We start from the raw sequence: 18,398 nt of genomic DNA, 5'->3' as shown, positions 1-18,398 counted from the left end.
AACAATGTCTCACGTTGAACACTTAAAAATCAAGGCACTACTTATGACCATTATTACTGGAAGCTAAATATAATAGAAATGGACACATGCAAAATTCCTACAGGTCAGATCCTCTGTTGGTATAAACTAGCCTAGATTCCTTTACTTCAGTGGAACTATGCTGATTTACTCTAGCCGAGTACTTGCCCACTGAACCAAAGCTGGAAGACAGCAATACAAGATGTACTGAATACATTCTGGCCTGAAGGTAAGCAAACAAAAACTTAAGTTTTACAACTGGGCTTTGTAGAATTTGATTTTGACAATACTGATGGATAATATCAACATGTGTTTTGTAGCTGTTTTTCCAGTTTGTGTCTCTATCAGTTTCCATACTTGGGGAAATTATGGAAGAGTCAGACAATAATTAAAAACAGCAGACACCAAGATTCAAAAAGTTAAAGCTTTATAATTGTTAAGACACAAATTGTCAACATCACGTTAAATATCCATGAAACAAACACTTATAAATTCTCAATTCTGATTACTAATCAAATTTTTGTCAATATGTATATTATGAAATCAACAATTATTGATAAAAATCCCATCTTCCTGAGCATATTTACAACTATGCAGCTAAAGTGTCTGTTTTCTTTGAGAGAAGATTCTCCTGGGAGAGTTTCACTGGCTATACAAAATCTAACTAGAGCAAGAAGAATCATCTGTGCTTCATCTACAAGTAGATGCTTAACGCTGTGCTACTACAACCATTTATATTTACAGAATATAGCATGTTAGTTGTGGCCACTGTATTTGTTATAACAACTTGTATTTGTATGGAGGCCTTTGCAACAATATCCTCTGGCAGAATAAAGGGGTCATGAAGTGGATGTAAATTTACCCACATTGAAGTCCTTATTGTAACTAAGAATGAAGCCAATATCTGTTTTAGTCTTGCTTGACTAACAGAATAAATGAGAATTTCTAATTGCAGTAAGCAATGAATTCACAACCATGGTACCTCATTTCAAACACTTTAGTTCCTATTGCTTTAAGTATATAACCAAGATAAACTAAATAACCTGCTAATTTATACTATACTAATCAGCCAGGGAAATAATGAGAAGGCTTTGTTAGGTACACAGAGGCACATCAGTTCAGGATTTTAAATGTAAGAGCTTTGAAATCAATGTGCTTTGCCAAGAAGTCTGTGCAAGGAGAGAAATACTTTTGGACAGGTACAGTGGCTTGTGCATGCTACTAATGATGCAAGAAGAGTCTCCCAAGAATAACACATTGCAATAAATGTGCAGAGACACATTTAGTAGTTCCAAATTTAGCCTGGTGATATTTCAGAAAAGTTTGATAAAAATCTTAGTATTTGACCTGTTGTACATGCCCATTAATATATCTGAGGCTAGTATAATATTTAGACTTCTTAACTTCCTCTGCCTTGCATCTATTTTGTCTATTTAGACTAGGGGTGTAAAAGGCTAACTGTCCTGGCTGAAGCAGCTTCTCATGGTGCGGCAGGCTGGAGTAGTCCCTGTCTGCAGCACCACAGGAACGGCTGGGTGGCTGGCTGGACCCCAGCTATTGTGCAGCAGGCTGGGCTGGAGCAGTACCCCTGCCTGTGGTGGATTGGCCGAGGCAGGACCAATGCTGTGGTGGCCTCCGTCTAAAGCAGTCCCTGCTGAATCTCTGCCCCACAGAAGCAGCAAGACGGCAGCCACAGCAGATATGTACCAGTCCTCTAATAGTTAATCAGTTAAACAACATAATTTTAATCACTTAACCAGTTAACTGTTAATTGGTATTTGCATTCATAATTTAGATTGCAAGCTGTTCAGTGCAAAGACTGTCTATAGCTCTGTGTTTCCATCCCAGGCCCCATTCTTCATTGGCCCTTTGGCACTATTATAATTCACATAATAAAATAAATAATAAACACTTCCAGTGAGAAGTTGTTTTTTTTAACAAGTACACTTAACAAAATATAATGGACAAGACAGGAGCACTGACTGGCCCACAGAATAATAATCAGTGCTTCAGTCTTTCTTAGTTTTATCTTTTTAACAGCATGGGATAGCCATTGCTGCGTATCATAACAACAACCACTTCTTCTTGGCTATTGCTAGATGCTCTCTACGACAGAAGCATATAAACCCCTACTTCATTGCTCACACAGATTGCTATAATCTTTGAGTAACCTGTGACAAGAAGACATAAGAAAAAAAAATTGAGTATCAGTGGCAGAAAACATTGTTTGATACAAAGCCAGACAAAAACCTGTGCCCTGCAATAGAAGAAGCAAACAGATATTAGTTCTCCTCTGCCATAAAGGCAGCAAAGTCACATCCTTCAAAACTTTTCTGGACAATAAGTCATGGAGTAACCCCAGACTGTCTCCACTCCACCTGAGCACCCACCACGTTGCACTGAGATTAATATTTCTCAGAGAAGGTCACATATCTTATGGGCTACTGTGATACCTCACCTTCCTGGATGGAAGCAGCAAGCTTCTCACAACTCTTAATGAAGAAAGTTGATGTTTCCTCAGATGAACCCTAATTATTATTTATGCAGTATATTACCACAAGTCTAATTTAATTACAAATATCTATCCTAAATTCAAAGGCTGAATGCTATTTATGCTCTAAATGTGCCCCAAAATCCTATGTACAGTAGACTTCCGATAATCTGGCACCTTTGGGACCTAGGTGGTGCTGGATTATCGGATATGCCGGAGTATCGGGAGGTAGTCTGGCGGGGGGTTGTGATGGGTCTGCCGGGACCCGCACTGCATCCAAGGGGTGGGCGGGGAATGCGTGGTAAGGGGAAAACCCTCCACCGTTTTGCAGGAAGGCGGGGGAAGCCCCATGCCGCCACCGAGAGTTTCCGGGAGGGGAGCAGGCTCTCCCCCCTCCCCCCAGACTGCAGTAGTTATCACCAAGCAGGGGGGTGAGGGGCAGCGCTGTGGGACCAACCCGGCATCACCCCAGCTGCTCTGCTCTGCAGCTTTCCCAAGTCTGCTGCTCATCAGTTTCAGCAGCGGCGGGCTGCTCCCCGCCCACCTCCCACCCCCTGGCCGGACGCAGTGTGGGTCCCGGCAGACCTGTCACAGGGGTATAATCCCCTTCCCCTTTTCTCCCCTTCCCTTTCCCATCCACAAGTGCCCATGGGGCTCACAGAAGCTCCAATTGTCCGGCTGGCTGGAGCACTTCCGGGTTCCAGTTGGTGCCGGACTATCGGGAATGCGGACCACTGGATGCCGGACAATTGGAGTTTTACTGTAATAAACAATTACTGCATCCAAACAGCAACACAACATTTATAACCATTTGATCAAGATACTTATAAACAGACTAAACCCCAGGGTACTTAGACCCATATTGATAATTTCTAACTTGAGCAGATAATATTAATGAACCCTTTAAATATACACTCTCCTTAACAAACAAATGATGTCATTCCTAATTATCAGACTTCAGCTAAAACCAGATGAAGCAGTTTCTTGCATAGGCAATTACTTACTGCACCTGGTACCCAATTAACATGTTTTATTTCTATTACTTCAGACAAACTTTCAATAAGTTAACACTAGTTATTTCAAAGGCTCACTGCATGTTTAACACAACTGTTCTTTCTCATGATCTCATGCTTTTTGGTTGCATGACTTGCATGTATTGCATATGCCAGGTTCTCAACTCAATTTTAAAACATAGTTCACCTAAATTTAATGTGGGCCTATATTCCTACAGAGGAACATACAATATATCAACCAGTAATAAAGAAACTATGTTAATTAACTCACAAAATAAATATTTGATCCATTTTCCATCCAGCTACAGAGCTGTCTGGAAAAAAATTCAAACACTTTGATGAAAATGGAAAAGAAAATGTTCACCAGTGTTTTTCTTTCTCCAAACAGTTTTGTTTCCTGCAATTGCTAAGCAATTTCAATAAGTCTGCTTGTAGATGTTGGAGGGATGAGACCAGGTATGCGTGTATGTGTGTGTGGGAAGAGTATCCCTCATCTGTTTAATACAAAGTTTCTTGCACCTTCCTCTGAAGCATCTGCTGCTGGAGACCATCGGAGACAAGATATCAGACTAGAACCACTGGTTTGTTCCAGCACAGCAGTTCCTATGTGCTTATGGTCTTCATTTTGGTATATGGGAAAGCAAGGAATCACACTGTTTACTACAAATACCCCAGAACAATTCAGATAAGCTTACTCATTCAGTGGCAATGAAACACTCTTATAAAACGGGACAAATAGAATATACAGACTTTATCTTACAAGAAAAAATATAATCACAACTTTTTAACTAAGAATGCAGGTGTGGGACTAGGTAAAGTGTTTCTATCAATGATACAGCTACATTGATAAAATGCCTAATTATGCCATGAAAATATCTTCAATTCAAACATTTCAAATATTTTACTTGTTGCAGTCAGTATGAAAGATTCCAGACTTAGAATGAAAATCTTGTAGTCCTGGTCATTCCCAATCAATGAAACATACAGCCTGGTAACATGCTTAGTGATGGGAAATGACAGACATAGAATGACATCACTCTTTATTTTTAACTAACTGGCTGCCTTTTGGTGAGTTTGTCTGCTGCTGGCAATACCACAGGAGTGTTAGTCACATCAGGCTTTAAAGAAACTGCACAGCAGTACTGTGCTGAGTCTGATTCCAGTAGCCAGAAATTTCTGGTGCCAAAAGGCACTTTCTTTTGTTTCAAATTAAGGTCAGTGCCTTCAGTCAATAGGCAGATGGATGATTTGTGACTTCTCTTAAAGGGATAGTAATGAATATTGTACCAACAATGATCTCTGAACACCAAGAAAAGACATTCATACGAACAAGAAATGACAGTTACATTACAAGATAAACATTTATGAGTTAGAAATCTTTGTGCTTCAAAGCATAACCAAGCCACCCACTAACTTCCTAGTGATCCTGAACTAGACAGATCGTTGGTCTGATTCAGTCTGGCAATTCCTATGTTCCTATTACTATGTATACTGTGTAGTGGTTTCTAAACTAGATCCCAACAGAATATGGCTTTAGGGCAATTTTATGTCTATATCATTACATAAGAGAGATGGAAGACCTGAGCTTCTAAATTGGGGGAACAATGGTTACTTCTTCCAGGACCCCAGAAAGAGCTTAGTAACCCCAGATGCAAATCCTGTTTTATTTGCTACTTGTTCTCTCTGCCACCCCATTTATCTTATCTACCTATTATGTCTTGTCTTTCAGACTGTAAATTCATTGGGGAAAAGACTGGCATTTATTATGTGTAAATACATATATTGATAACACAATAGGGCCCAAGCTAGTAGCAATCTTTATGTACTACCACGAGTTATGGTTTTGATGTAGATACTCCCTTCCCAATTCCCTGGCATGTAGGTCAGTAGAACTGGATGGATGTGCTGAGAGCAAATACTGCATTTTCTTTGCTCAATGAGGATCTGAGAGAGGTACTGTACCTTCACACTGTCCTTAGTCAGGCCTGTGACACAAGCTAGCCCACAGACTGCCATCCTGTAATAATTTGTTGTTCTGAAAAACTCCAACATAGGGCACATAACGTATCCATACAGCAGGGGTGGGGAAACCTAAGGCCTGGGGGCCAGATGCAGTCCCTAGATTGCCTAAATCCAGCTCCCAAGGCTCAGGACTCCTCCTACCCCCCACCCCCAGCATTGGGGAGCCCACACTGGTGCTCTAGCCCTCCTACTGTCCCTCCGCAGGGCTGGAACACACAAAATTTACAAGGCTGGGTTCCCCAAAGCTCTGGTGAGTGAAGGAAATGTGGAGACTATCTTTCTCCTTCTCAGTCAGGGGCTGTCTCAGTGAGTTTTGAGTTTTTGTTTTGTTTTACATCTCACTTGTGTGTGGCCCCCAACTTATTTTTCTATGGGTCAGTGGCTCCTGACCCAAAAAAGTTTTCCCACCCCTGCCATACAGCATTGCCTCCTAAAACTGTCATAATGTCATTGATGAGAACAATGATGTACCTGTATAGAAAAAATCACACACTTTCCAATCACAGAATAACAGTGATGAGAAAGGTCATCAGAAATACTTAAATGGTACCTTTATCCTAATAAACTCACCAATTAAAAAACACAAAGAAGATGTTTAAAATTAATGTAGATGCTGATATAGAGGCAGCAAGCAGCTATACAGGAGCTGGTACATGTGGGAAGCTAGTTTGAAAGCCACCCCAACTAGAGGCAGCAGCATGGGGGAACTGGTGGCTCCGCAGAAGCTGGTACTTGTGAGGAACCGGCTTTTAAGGCAGCTCTCCCCAACACCAGCTCCTGCCTGCTCCCCCCTACCCCATGCTGCTGCCTCAGATACAGAGGTGGGGGTGGGAGGTGCATGTAATGGTGCAGGTTACAGGAGGCCCCCGACTTGCGACCATCCGAGTTCTGACCCCCCACACTTTCAACCATTTTTGTAAGTGTAGAAAGGGCCAGAAACCCCTGACTTACGTCCTCAGCCCGCATTTACAGTGGTGCACAGCACCTATTGTAAATGAGGGTTTGAGTTACAACACCCCCAACTTGTGATGCTTCCCGTGGAGCCAATCACGTTGCAAGTTGGGGGCCTCCTGTAATTGATGAGCCATGGCACATCAGTTAACCATGTATACAAATACACATTAATATCCCTAATTCCTATGCTGTACCAAAGCTAATACTAAGATGAAAAGATGTGGGCATTCTGGTTATCAAAACTCTGGAAGGTGGAAAACCTACCCCAGTCTGACAACATGAGGATATTTCCAACTTTATCTCAAGAAAGTGACTCCAAGACTAAACACATGGTTTGATTCTCAATTAGATGAATATCCACAGCTTCCATTAACTTCAATCTGAGATCTGGGTGTTGGGCATAGCTAAAAATCAAGGAAAAAAAAACAGGTCTCACATACCCTTATGAAAATCAGTGATTTTAGCCACATAAAAAGCCCTGTTGACTGACATAGGACCACTCATGTCATGTTCATAAGTGTTTGTAGGCCTAAAGAAAGAAAAATGTTCTTTCACATCAGCAGTAACAGACAGATCTATTATTGTTATTGCCAAGGCTCAACAAATCCACTTATCTACTCGCCCGTGGCGAGGATTTCAGCTGGTCGCCCTGTTCACCGGCGGTGCGCACATGCGCAATGTGGGTCTGGCGCATGTGCGGTGCGGGGTTGGCAAGTGGATTTCCGCCACAGTCGTCGAGCCCTGGTTATTGCATAACATTCAAATGCATCTGAGTTTTCATATAACATAGAAATACATATATAATATATGTACACTGCATGCATTTTAATATCCCCATATGAAACAATAACGGAGTTCACAGTTACTGCTGTGGCAGGAGAACAACCTTCTTTTATTTTTACAAATTAATTTAAACCTTAGAGCAGCAGTTCTCAATCTTTTTGGGCTCCGGAGCCCTTTACATGCATAAAAATGTATGCGGCGCCCCAGCGGTCCACTGATTGTATGTGTTGTACCTATCGATGTTTCCAGTTTGTCAACCTCTTGGAGTCCCTGGAGATGTCTCGCAGAGCCCTGGGGCTCTGCGGAGCACAGTTCGAGAAACACTGCCTTAGAGACATCATACTCACAGTATATTTATAGGTAACCTGAAAAAGAAGTGCCTCTGCTGAGATCAGTCTGAACCAGAAGTGAAAAACTGGTGCATCCCAGTGTGGCAAACCCTTAAGAGAGTGGCTGGTTGAGGGTGGGGCTCTGGATGCTGTCGGACACTGTCCATGGGTAAGGTTCCAGACCTGCTGCTGGGCATGTTTGGCTAACCCCTCCTGTTCTGGCCCCCATCCTCCACAGCCAAAGCCCAAACCACTCCCTTGCTCCCTCATAGCTGTCAGCCCCAGCGTCAGACAGCTGGGTGTGGGGAAGGCAAGGACCCAGCCCTGTTAGCCCTAGCCAGCAGCCACGGTCCCTGGGCAGCGTGGCCACAGCACAGCTAGGCTACATCTACATTGTGGAGTTATTTCAGGATACCAGAAGCTATTAGCTATTCTGCATCTTTAAAGCAGTCTGTTATTTCTAAATAGATTTCAAAACAACAGGCACGCTATTCCGGCACCCCTGTAACCCTCCTTCCACGGGGGGTAGGGGACATTTTGGAATAGTGCTTCGTTTTGAAATTCTCTCAAAATAAGTTACTGCAATTTGCACAGTGCAAATGGTGGTCGCTCATTTCAAGGTAAGGGCACTGTGTAGGCTCACCCTAGGCAGCCCAGTGCCACAGCCCCGGTTCCAGCAGCATAGTCCCCACTGCCCTATCCAGCCTCGAGTACCCCCCCCCCTCTAATCCCTGCCCTGACTCCTGCACCTCCCACGTTTCTGCCTTGAGCCCCCCACCCCTCCCCCGACTCCTGCACACACCCCGCGCCGCGCCGCAGCCTCACCTATCGCCCCGGCCCCACGTACATTCCCTGTGCTGCCCGCAGCGACAGCCCCGCCCGCATTTAAGTCACTTTCGCCCTGGGACGGCCCCATACGCCGGGGCGGGCGGAGGCCGGGCGCGAGCGAGCAGTAGGCGGCGCAGGGCTCAGAGTATCGTTACCCCGGCCACGCCTTGCCGTGAGCAGCAGCAGCCGCCGCCGCACGAGTTGCAGATGGGGAAACTGAGGCAGAGCGGAGCAGTGCCCCGCCGAGCAGCCGGAGCGCTCTGCCCCGCCCCCGCGCCTGCCAGGGGTCCTCCAGGCCGCTAGGTGGGGCGCTGGCGGGCGGGTCGCTGGCGCATGCGCGGGCTGGCGCTGCGCGGAGGCGATGGGCGCCAGGGTGACCCGCGCGTTCCGCAACTTCAACTTGGAGAACCGGGCCAGCCGCGAGATCAGCAAGAACAAGCCCAGGCCGGCCCCCCGGCACCGCGCCGCGCCGCGCGCACTGCCCGGTGAGCGCCCGCGCCGCGGGGGGAGGGGCTGGGGCACGCGCCGCGGGGGGAGGGGCTGCTGAAGGTGGATTTCGGGGCGCTGGGGCACGTGCGGGGTAGTGGGCAGGGCTGGGGGCTGCGGGGGGGGGGGGCTGTGGCGGGTTACGGGGCGGGGGAGGGGACAGTTGACGGAGGGGCCGGTTGTCTCCCCCAGCGGAGCCCTGCAGGCTGCGAGGAGCCCAGGAGCTGGGAGCGGCCGCGGGCTGCTGCGGACAGTGACCCCTAATCCTGCCCGCTGCTACCTTCAGCCTCGTTGTTTGGCTGGACGCTGCTGATCCAGGGCATAGGCTGGCGGGTGGGGTCCTCGCGTCTCAGCCTGGTTTACTTGTGGGTTGTGTGACTCTGTGAGGAAGCCAGTCTGTCCCCCAGCTCCTGCGGAGCCGACTGCCCCGTGCATGGAACAGGTTGGGACTTGAACCCACCAGCCTTCCCTCCCCAGGCGAGGAGGGTTACATGGTTATTTAAGCACATTTTAACATCTCTAACCGAGCATGTGCTCTAATCAGTAAGCAATGGAACAATGTTAACCAGGATAACGTTAAGGGAAGAGTCACTAAAGTTATCCACCTCTCCACAAGGTGGTAGATAGATAGGTCATTAGGATAATTCCCAGCTGTGTCTACACTGGATGTTAGTTAGGTTGACCTAATTATATCTTGCAGGGTATGAAATTTGTCTCTGTCTCTTTGAGAGGCAGCAGCATGGGAGGATAGGGGGTGGCAGGTGGCTCTGTGGTAGGGATGTTAAATTTAATTGGCTAATTGAATAGTTGATGCAATTTGCATTGACTATTCAGCGAATCAATAAGGGTGCCTCTGCCTTTGAAGTGTAGCAACAGTCTCCAGGGCTGTTGCTACATTTCAAAGGTGAAAGTGCTGCAGAGCGCATGGGATCTGTGGGGGACTCAAGCAGTCCCCCCGCCCTGGCCCCGTGCTCCCTGCAGCATTTCAAAGCAGCAGTGCTGCATGGAGCCTGAGGTCAGTTTGGGAATTCCCAGCTGACCCCAGGCTCCACACAGTGCTGACACTTCAAAATGCCATTTGCAACCCTGCGCTCCACGCAGCGTTGCAAAGTAGCAGACTCTGGACTTTATGTGGTGCTGCCATTTTGAAATGGCACGTGCAACCTGGGCCAGCTGGGGACTCCCCAGCTGGCCGTGGACTGCATGCAGAATTTCAAGACGGCAGCACCGCATGGAGCCCAGGGTCTTGCCATGGGCTCCACATGGCGCTGCAGCTTTGAAACACCCCTTCCTCTCCCTGCCCCCCTTGCTACCTCTAGACCTGGCCTATTCTAGACCTGGCCTAATTGCTTAAAATTGCTACTCTTTTCCTCTTGAATAGGCATAATAAATTCTCTTTTCCTTGTGTATGAGGGATTAAGTATTGTGAATATTAGAAATAACATGGAAATCTGATTTCCCTGAAAGTATTTACACTGTCTTCACATGCATTAATTTTCACTTGAGTTGTGTGATGTCTTATGGGTATAAGCCAACAAGAATATGGGTGCAAGTAAATGATTTTCTGCTTTAAATCTTTTTTTCTTAGACTATTCAGACCTCCAAGAGGAAATCCGCAGAAAAGATGACAAACTTCTTACCTTACTGAAAGAGGTTTATGTTGATTCCAGAGATCCACCTGTACAAGTGAGCATGTCTTCCTTCTGCTATGATTATAGCAGCAAGCATTTTTCAGATGACAAAATTAATAACGTACCAATGCTTATGTGATGAATAGGCTTAGCAGCTTACTCCACCGTTGAACCTCTGTGGTCCTCAACTCTCTGATCCTGCAATGTCTGTGGTCCAATGTTGCAGGGCCAGTGAGCCCCAGCCACAGAGTTTGCCCATGGCTGGCCACCTGTAGAGCCAGTAGCCTTGGGGCAGGGAGCCCATCCAGCAGGCCAGTGGCAGGCTGGGGGCAGGGAGTCCTGCCTCTGCAGATAGAGTAAGATCAGCCTGGAGAAAAACCTCTTCAGCCGGGGCAGGAAGTCCTGCTGTGATTTGGAGTGAGACCAGCCTGGAGAAAATCCCCAGTGGCTGGGGGCAAGCAGCCCTGTCTACTATGGCTGGACTGCCTTGGTCCCAAGAGTGTCAGACCAGGAGGTCCAGCCTGTAGCTGTTAATAGATTAAATTGAGATTTTTTTATTGATGTTTTATAATTTCAGGGTTACCTTATTTATTTAAGAGTGTCATCAGCCTCTGTTTATGGTTTCAGCTTTCCTTCCTTTCTATGAAGTTGTCTATACAGGCATCTTCATCTATCACAGAGACTCTTATCTGAGTGCACCTTCCTTGTGCCACAGCCTCTAAAATATGTTCACAGATTTGGGTTTCCAGAAGTTTAATCAGCCAGTCTGTGGAAGGGAAATAGGAAATTAGACGGGAAATAGAATTCCTGTTGATTCTATATGTGGTAGAGGAAATTGGAGCTTGTGTGGAGAGCAAAGAAGCTAGTACCAGAAATAAAGAAATTATTAAAATATCACTTAAAATGTTGGTGTCCTTTTAAGTGAAGTTGTGTATCTGTTTGGGTGAGGAAATGGTAAGATGTTTTATTTATATTGTTTTTGTATGAAACGGATGATCTAACAGCAGTTGTCTATGTGGTATGCATGTAAAATAAGGATGTTAAGAGGCGGGTAATTGGCAAATAGTGTAGTCGATACAATTTGTATCAAGTAGACGATTAGTTGATAAGGGAAGGCACTCAGTCCCGGCTTCCATGGGTCTGGAACCGACCCCACTGCAACTCTGCATTTTAAATGTAGTAAGAGCTGGCCTGGCTCTTGCTACAATTAAAATTCAGAGCTGCAGCGGGGTAGGTTCCAGACCCATGGAAGCCAGGATTGAGCTGGACTTGCTCAGTCCCAGCTCTCATCGGGTCTGGGGCCTATCCCTGCTGCAGCTCTGCAGTTTAAATGTAGTAGTAGCGAGGCTGATAGTCAGCAGCACAATGGGCAGAGGAGCAGCAGCACTATGGAGACAGTGCTGGGGAGAACTGGCTTTTAAGCCAGCTCCCCCCAGCACTGGCTCCTGCTTCTTCCCTGCCCTCCCCCTTGCTGCTTCTAGTACAAAGGCAGCGGGGGGGGGGGGGGGAAGGGGGGGGAAGGCGATGTGAGTAATCAACTCAACTACACAATAAGCCTAGCCTTATCGCTTACATTTCTAATGTAAGGCTAAACATATTGGCATTAGATTCAAAGAAGTGAGTCCTAGGTCTGCCTTTATGCTTTGTTTTCAGTGTTTGTAGCCGCATTGGTCCCAGGTATGTCAGAGACAAGGTAGATTAGGTAATACCTTGACTTGTAGAAAGAGCTTTGTGTAGACTAAGAACGTGTCTTTTTCACTAACAGAATTTGATCCAGTAAAAGACATTACCTCATCCGCTTCGTGTGTGTCTTATATTTAGCATTTCTGTAATACTTTCCATCTAAGACAAAAAGCTTTTCAGAAATGTTAATGAATCTCTAGTGAGATATGGTAATAGTGTTATCTTCATTTTACTTGGGTGATAGAGAAGCTAAAAACGTATCAGATTGCTGACAACTTGACTTCAATGGAAGTCGATGCTGCTCAGTTGCTTGAAAATTTTGTGCATATATTTTGTGTGTCTGTTCCTGAAATTAGGCATCTTCATTAGGGATGTTAAATATCAGTTATTTGAATAGCTGACTAATCTCATGAATTCTTATTGGTTACTTGACTATTCTGTAGGGGCCGGCAGCCAGTGCATTCCAGCTCCACTCCCAAGGAGCCCCTTGCCACTCCTCTTTGCTGCCTCTTTATCAGAGGCAGCAGCCCGGGGTGCCAGGCTGGAACTGGTCCACAAGGGGAGCCAGTTTAAAAACCAGTTTCACTCATGGACTGGCCAATTATCACCCCACACTGCTGCCTCTAATAAAGAGGCAGCAGTGCAGGGTGGCAGCAACCTCTGTGCAGGGTGGCGTCTGAGATCCCAAACCTGGTGCAACCCAGAACCAAGCTGGGCTGCTTGCCTGCCCGGCTCCTAATAACATTTTAAATGTAGAACTAGAGTGGGGATGTGTACCAGACCTGGCACAAGTTGCTGGCCAGCCTACTAAAAATGTACTGGTGGGGGGTATGCATGTAGTCCAGTGTTTCTTAAACTTTTTAAGACCGAGGGACACCAAACAATAGTTTTTTTGTTTTTTTTTATGGGGAACACCAAGGATTTTTTTGTTTAAAAAAACAAAACAAAAAAAAAACCCCAAAAAACAACCACCAGACCTGGGGGTCGAAATGCACCACGACCGCCCCAGGAAGACTGCCCTAATAACAGTCTAGTACATGGAGCTGAAAACATAGACCACAAAAAAGTAAGGATAATAATAAACAAATGCTGGGTGTTCAGCTGTCCAGAAGAATAACCTACCTGCCTTCCCCCCTCCCCCTCCCCGCATCCCCCTTCTGTTCTGAAATGTGATTTGTCCTTTTCATATGTGTTCATTTTTTTAAATTGTATCCTTTGGTATATATGGTTGTGACTATTTTCTTCCACTATTTGATCTGAGGAAGTGGGTCTGGCCCATGAAAGCTCATCATCTAATAAACCATCTTGTTAGTCTTTAAAGTGCTACATAGTCCTGCATTTTGCTTCAGAAAAATAAGATACTGATGTAGATGCTGAGCTTTTGGCCATGATAACTGTTGCTGAAACTGATCTGTATAAAACATGGTGCTTTGAGAACAAAATAGTGCTGGATTATGGTAGTGGTTTTCATTCTGTGTTCTACATACTGTCTAAGACTTCCAAAAAGGTTCAGGTTCAGTCAGGAAAGTTGGCAACCCTAGACAATGCATGAGGATCAAAGTATTCACAATGGAAAAACTGTAGAGTATTTTCTATTTTAATTAAAAGGAAAATCTTTAATGAAAGAAATAGGCAGGGAATGTGCACTGCACAGAATAAACAGAACTCTGATTGACTTGAATTTTTTTTTTCTCTTACCACACTAGGTAAAAGATGAAGGTGGAAGTATCCCAAATTTACAGCAGGAATACAGACTTACAACACTAGCTCATTTAAGCAAACTAGATGTTCAGAAGATCCCCAAAGGCAAAATTTCTCTGGTGGAGGCTCTGACTCTTCTCAATAATCATAAACTTTCTCCACAAATATGGACCGCAGAGAAAATAGCAAAGGAATACAGTCTAGACTTGAAGGAGGTCACTGCTCTCTTAGAATTCTTCATACCTTTTGATGTAGAAATCTCCCCTTCCAAAGACAAAGAAGCTTTAGAAATTTCTCCTTCCAAAGACAAAGAAGCTTTAAAACCTTCTTAATGGTGTTTTCCTTTGACACTTCTCATACAGTTTGTGTAGGAATTTGGTCACATGCGCTTCAAGGTTGTCCTCTTGTAGCAATAAGATGCTTTATTTATATGACTGCATTCCGTGTGTGATTGCTGCATGGGGGGAAAAAATGTATTTGGTATACTCTGGTTCATAATCTGTCTTACATATGCCTGATAAGGAGAAATCAGTGAAATCTGTCCAGAACAAGAAATGAGCCACTTAAATTGTTCTGCTTGTTTGCGGAAAGAATTTCTTTTTAAATAAATGTCACCTGTTACTGAGAATCAAATTGAGAATGTGTTGTCTTTGGACTTGACTCAACCCTCATTTTCTAACTATTCTGCAGCTGTCTTTATCATGGCACCGACTCTTACTCACACAGTTGTGTGTAATCAGCATGCAAACAAACGAAAAACAGCCACTTTTCCTGTATTCAAAAAATGTTGGGAGAGCATGTCTGCTTCATAAAAAAAGATGATTGCAGGGGAAATAGAATTTTCAAGCATGTCGATCTTAAAAGCAAAAGAGAGTACTTGGGAGATAGCTTTTACACCTTCTTTAAATAGGGACCCATAATGGGTAGGGTGGTCAGCTCAGTTGCATCCATTCCATTCTAGTTAGCCCCACTTTTGGGGTGAACTTTTGTAAGTCATTCATCAGTTTATAAACAGGAGAGTGGTAGTATCTGAACCAATTACAGATTTCCTTGGCTCCTGCATCTTTGTGTGATACAGTGGTTCATTTCATGTAAGCAAGATTAGTAAGTAGCTTTCAAATTCAGCTGGTTTCTTTTTTTCTATAAATAGAAACATCTGTGGAGGGCCAAATGACTTCTAGTATCCTTATTTATCCATGAAGTGTTTATATAGTCTAACCTAGAAATTCAGGTAACCAGTTTCTGGATTAGAGATGTTTGATAACGGGTAATGGAATAGTTGAGTAACTGTTCCCACGCAGACAGCCTGAAACAGAGGCAGCAGTGCAGGGTGGCAGCAGCCTCTGTCCATGGGGGGTCTGAGCTCCCCATAGGCAGAGCAGCTTCCATCTGCGGCAAGCCTGGGCCTGCCTCAGACAGTGGCTGCTCTGGCAACAGCCCCTATCTGTGGGGGATCCAAGCTCCCCACGGACTGAGGTTGCTACAGGAGATGCAGAGCAACCTCTGTCTGTGGAGAGATCATAGAATCATAGAATAATAGGACTGGAAGGGACCTCGAGAGGTCATCGAGTCCAGCGCCCCGCCCTCAAGGCAGGACCAAGCTCCGTCTACACCATCCCTGACAGATGTCTATCTAACCTGTTCTTAAATATCTCCAGAGAGGGAGATTCCACCATCTCCCTTGGCAATTTATTCCAATATTTGACCACCCTGACAGTTAGGAATTTTTTCCTAACGTCCAATCTAAACCTCCCCTGCTGCACTTTAAGCCCATTACTCCTTGTCCTGTCCTCAGAAACCAAGAGGAACAAATTTTCTCCTTCCTCCTTGTGACACCCTTTTAGATATTTGACACCCTGTGAACAGTGGCTGCTACCCGAAGCAGCCTCTGCCCGCGGCAGAGCCAGGCTTGACTAAACAGAGGTTGCTCCGGGAGTTATGAAGTAGTCTCTGTCCGTGGGGAGCTCAGACTCCCCACAGACGGGCTGCTTTGCAGCAGCTTCCCCCTATGTCCTCGCCCCCACTGCTGCCTCTGATACATGCAGCAGTGTTTGGGGAGAGGAGGACAGGCAGCACCGCAGAGCCACTGCTGGGGGAACCGACTTTTAAGCTGGTTCTTGCTTTTCCCTCACCCCCCTGCTGCCTCTGATACAGAGGCAGTAAGAAAGTGGGAAATTGTAATTGTCTAGTCAGCTACTTGTTGACATCCCTGTTCTGGGTAGAAATCTCTCTAGATCCCACTGCTGTTATGCATGTATGTATTACCATGTTGAAGGTAAACTGCATCATCTATTGTTCTTAGCTAAGCATTTTTGTGTGTTCTAAACTAGGCATAGGCTAGTTGCAAGTTGTAAACCTTTTAATACAATGTCTGTTCATCCAAATGTATAAAGAAAATATTGCTTTGCATGGGTGACCAAATAATATGGACTTTTCATGATGATGTGAATAATGTTATAATTTATGTTAGTATCTTTTCTGTTTGGAAGGAAAAGACAAACTTTGCCAACTTTACATCTCAACTTCTAAGGCATTCTTAAAGTAATGATCGTGTCTTTTAGGATTAATAACATCCACTAAATTTAGAACTTAAAATCAAGTAAATTTTGAGGGAGGGAATACAAACAGGTCTATGATGTGCTTCTTTGATAAATGTCTGGGTTTTTTTTCCCTGAGGCTTCTTGATTATCAGAAATTAAGTAAAATTCCTAGCAAGACTAACATTAGCTTTGCTATTTCACAGCAAAATCCTTTCCACTTGCATTATAGCTGATTTGGTTTCTAGCTTGATCCCAAATACCTATAGTTTGTTTGTACAAGCCATACCCCAGATGCTTTAGTCAGCTGACATGGGCCAGCTGTGGATGTCTGCAGCCTCATTCTCAGTTTTGGTGCTAAAGTAGCAATATTGGATCTATCAAACAGGAAAGGTTTCTTTGTAGTTTCAAACTGGGAGAGGGAATGACTGAACTCCAAACCTCCTGTATTTTCTTATCCTGTAGAGCACACCCTTTCTGTGCAGGGTGGGAAAAGACGTGTGTCCTTTCCACCTCAGTCCTACATTCCTGCTAACTCTGAGCCTTCAAAAATCAGAAGGCAGACCCAAAACGGTTAGAAAATTGGCTTGAAAATTGTAGATGTTTTTGTAAAAAGCCTATTTTGGATTTTATCCTGATAAGTCTGTCAGTACTAGGCAAATTAGTTGAAACTATAGTAAAGAATAAAATTGTTAGACACATAATTAACATAATTTGTTGGGGGGAAGTCAACATGGTTTCTGTAAGGGAAATCATGGCTTACTAATCTACTAGAGTTCTTTGAGGGGGTCAACAAACATGTGGACAAGGCGGAATCCAGTGGATATAGTGTACTTAGATTTCCAGAAAGCTTTTGACAAGGTCCCTCACCAAAGGCTCTTAAGTAAGTTGTCATGGGATAAGAGGGAAGGTCCTTTTGTGGATTGATAACTGGTTAAAAGACAAGAAACAAAGGGTAGAAATAAACTGTAAGCTTTCGAAGGGGAGAGAGGTAACTAGTGAGGTTCCCCAAGGATCCGTCCTGAGACCAATCCTATTCAACTTATTTATAAATGATCTAGAGAAAGGGGTAAACGGTGAGGTGGCAAAATTTGCAGATGATACTAAACTGCTCAGGATAGTTAAGACCAAAACAGACTCTGAAGAGCTTTGAAAAGATCTCGCCAAATTAAGTGACTGGGCAACAAAATGGCAAATGAAATTTAATGTTGATAAACGTAAAGTAATGCACATTGGAAAAAATATTTCCAACTATACATACAATACGATGGGGACTAATTCAGCTACAATTATTCAAGAGAGAGATCTTGGAGTCATTCTGGATAGTTCATAGAATAATAGAATACTAGGACTGGAAGGAACCTCGAGACGTCGTCCAGTCCCCTGCCCTCATAGCAGGACTCAGTACTGTCTAGACTATCCCTGATAGACATTTATCTAACCTACTTTTAAATATCTCCAGAGATGGAGATTCCACAACCTCCCTAGGTAATTTATTCCAGTGTTTAACCACCCTGACAGGGACCTTTTCTTAATGTCCAACCTAAACCTCCCTTGCTGCAGTTTAAGCCCTTTGCTTCTTGTTCTACCCTCAGAGACCAGGAAGGACAAGTTTTCTACTTCCTCCTTGTGACACCCTTTTAGATACCTGAAAATTGCTATCATGTCCCCTCTCAATCTTCTCTTTTCCAAACTAAACAAGCCCAATTCTTTCAGTCTTCCTTCATAGGTTATGTTCAGGGGCAGCCCATGAGCCTAGGCAAACTAGGCAGTTGCCTAGAGTGCTGCCAGCCAGGGCACCCAATGATGACATCACGGCCATTAACATCTGTGCAGGCGGGGTGCCGATTGCGCCTTCCATCTGGGGTACCAGCTGCCGCAGCCGGCCTCAGGCTACTCCTGGTTATATTCTCTAGACCTTT

The 18,398-nt window shown here is 44.6% G+C and overlaps 1 protein-coding gene and 1 long non-coding RNA gene across 2 annotated transcripts; one reads left to right on the top strand and one right to left on the bottom strand.

Annotated features, from left to right (window-relative positions):
- Nucleotides 1-431: 431 nt before the first annotated feature.
- On the bottom strand, nucleotides 432-8,571 carry LOC142827838 (uncharacterized). Its single transcript, XR_012902607.2, has 2 exons — nucleotides 8,436-8,571; nucleotides 432-7,646 (listed from the first exon to the last, which is right to left on the bottom strand). It is a non-coding gene; the product is annotated as an uncharacterized LOC142827838 (long non-coding RNA).
- Nucleotides 8,572-8,653: 82 nt separating this feature from the next.
- Nucleotides 8,654-14,572, top strand: NDUFAF4 (NADH:ubiquinone oxidoreductase complex assembly factor 4). Its single transcript, XM_075923912.2, has 3 exons — nucleotides 8,654-8,923; nucleotides 10,513-10,610; nucleotides 13,945-14,572. Exons 1-3 carry the CDS (start codon nucleotides 8,800-8,802, stop codon nucleotides 14,269-14,271), a joined length of 549 nt encoding a protein of 182 aa, XP_075780027.2. The 5' UTR covers nucleotides 8,654-8,799; the 3' UTR covers nucleotides 14,272-14,572.
- The last annotated feature ends 3,826 nt before the right edge of the window (nucleotides 14,573-18,398 follow it).

The sequence above is a fragment of the Pelodiscus sinensis genome, chromosome 3 (assembly GCF_052426305.1).
Source record: "Pelodiscus sinensis isolate ZL-2025 chromosome 3, ASM5242630v1, whole genome shotgun sequence".
In the NCBI taxonomy this organism is placed as follows: domain Eukaryota; kingdom Metazoa; phylum Chordata; order Testudines; family Trionychidae; genus Pelodiscus; species Pelodiscus sinensis.
This window is presented reverse-complemented; position numbering and strand designations above follow the sequence as displayed.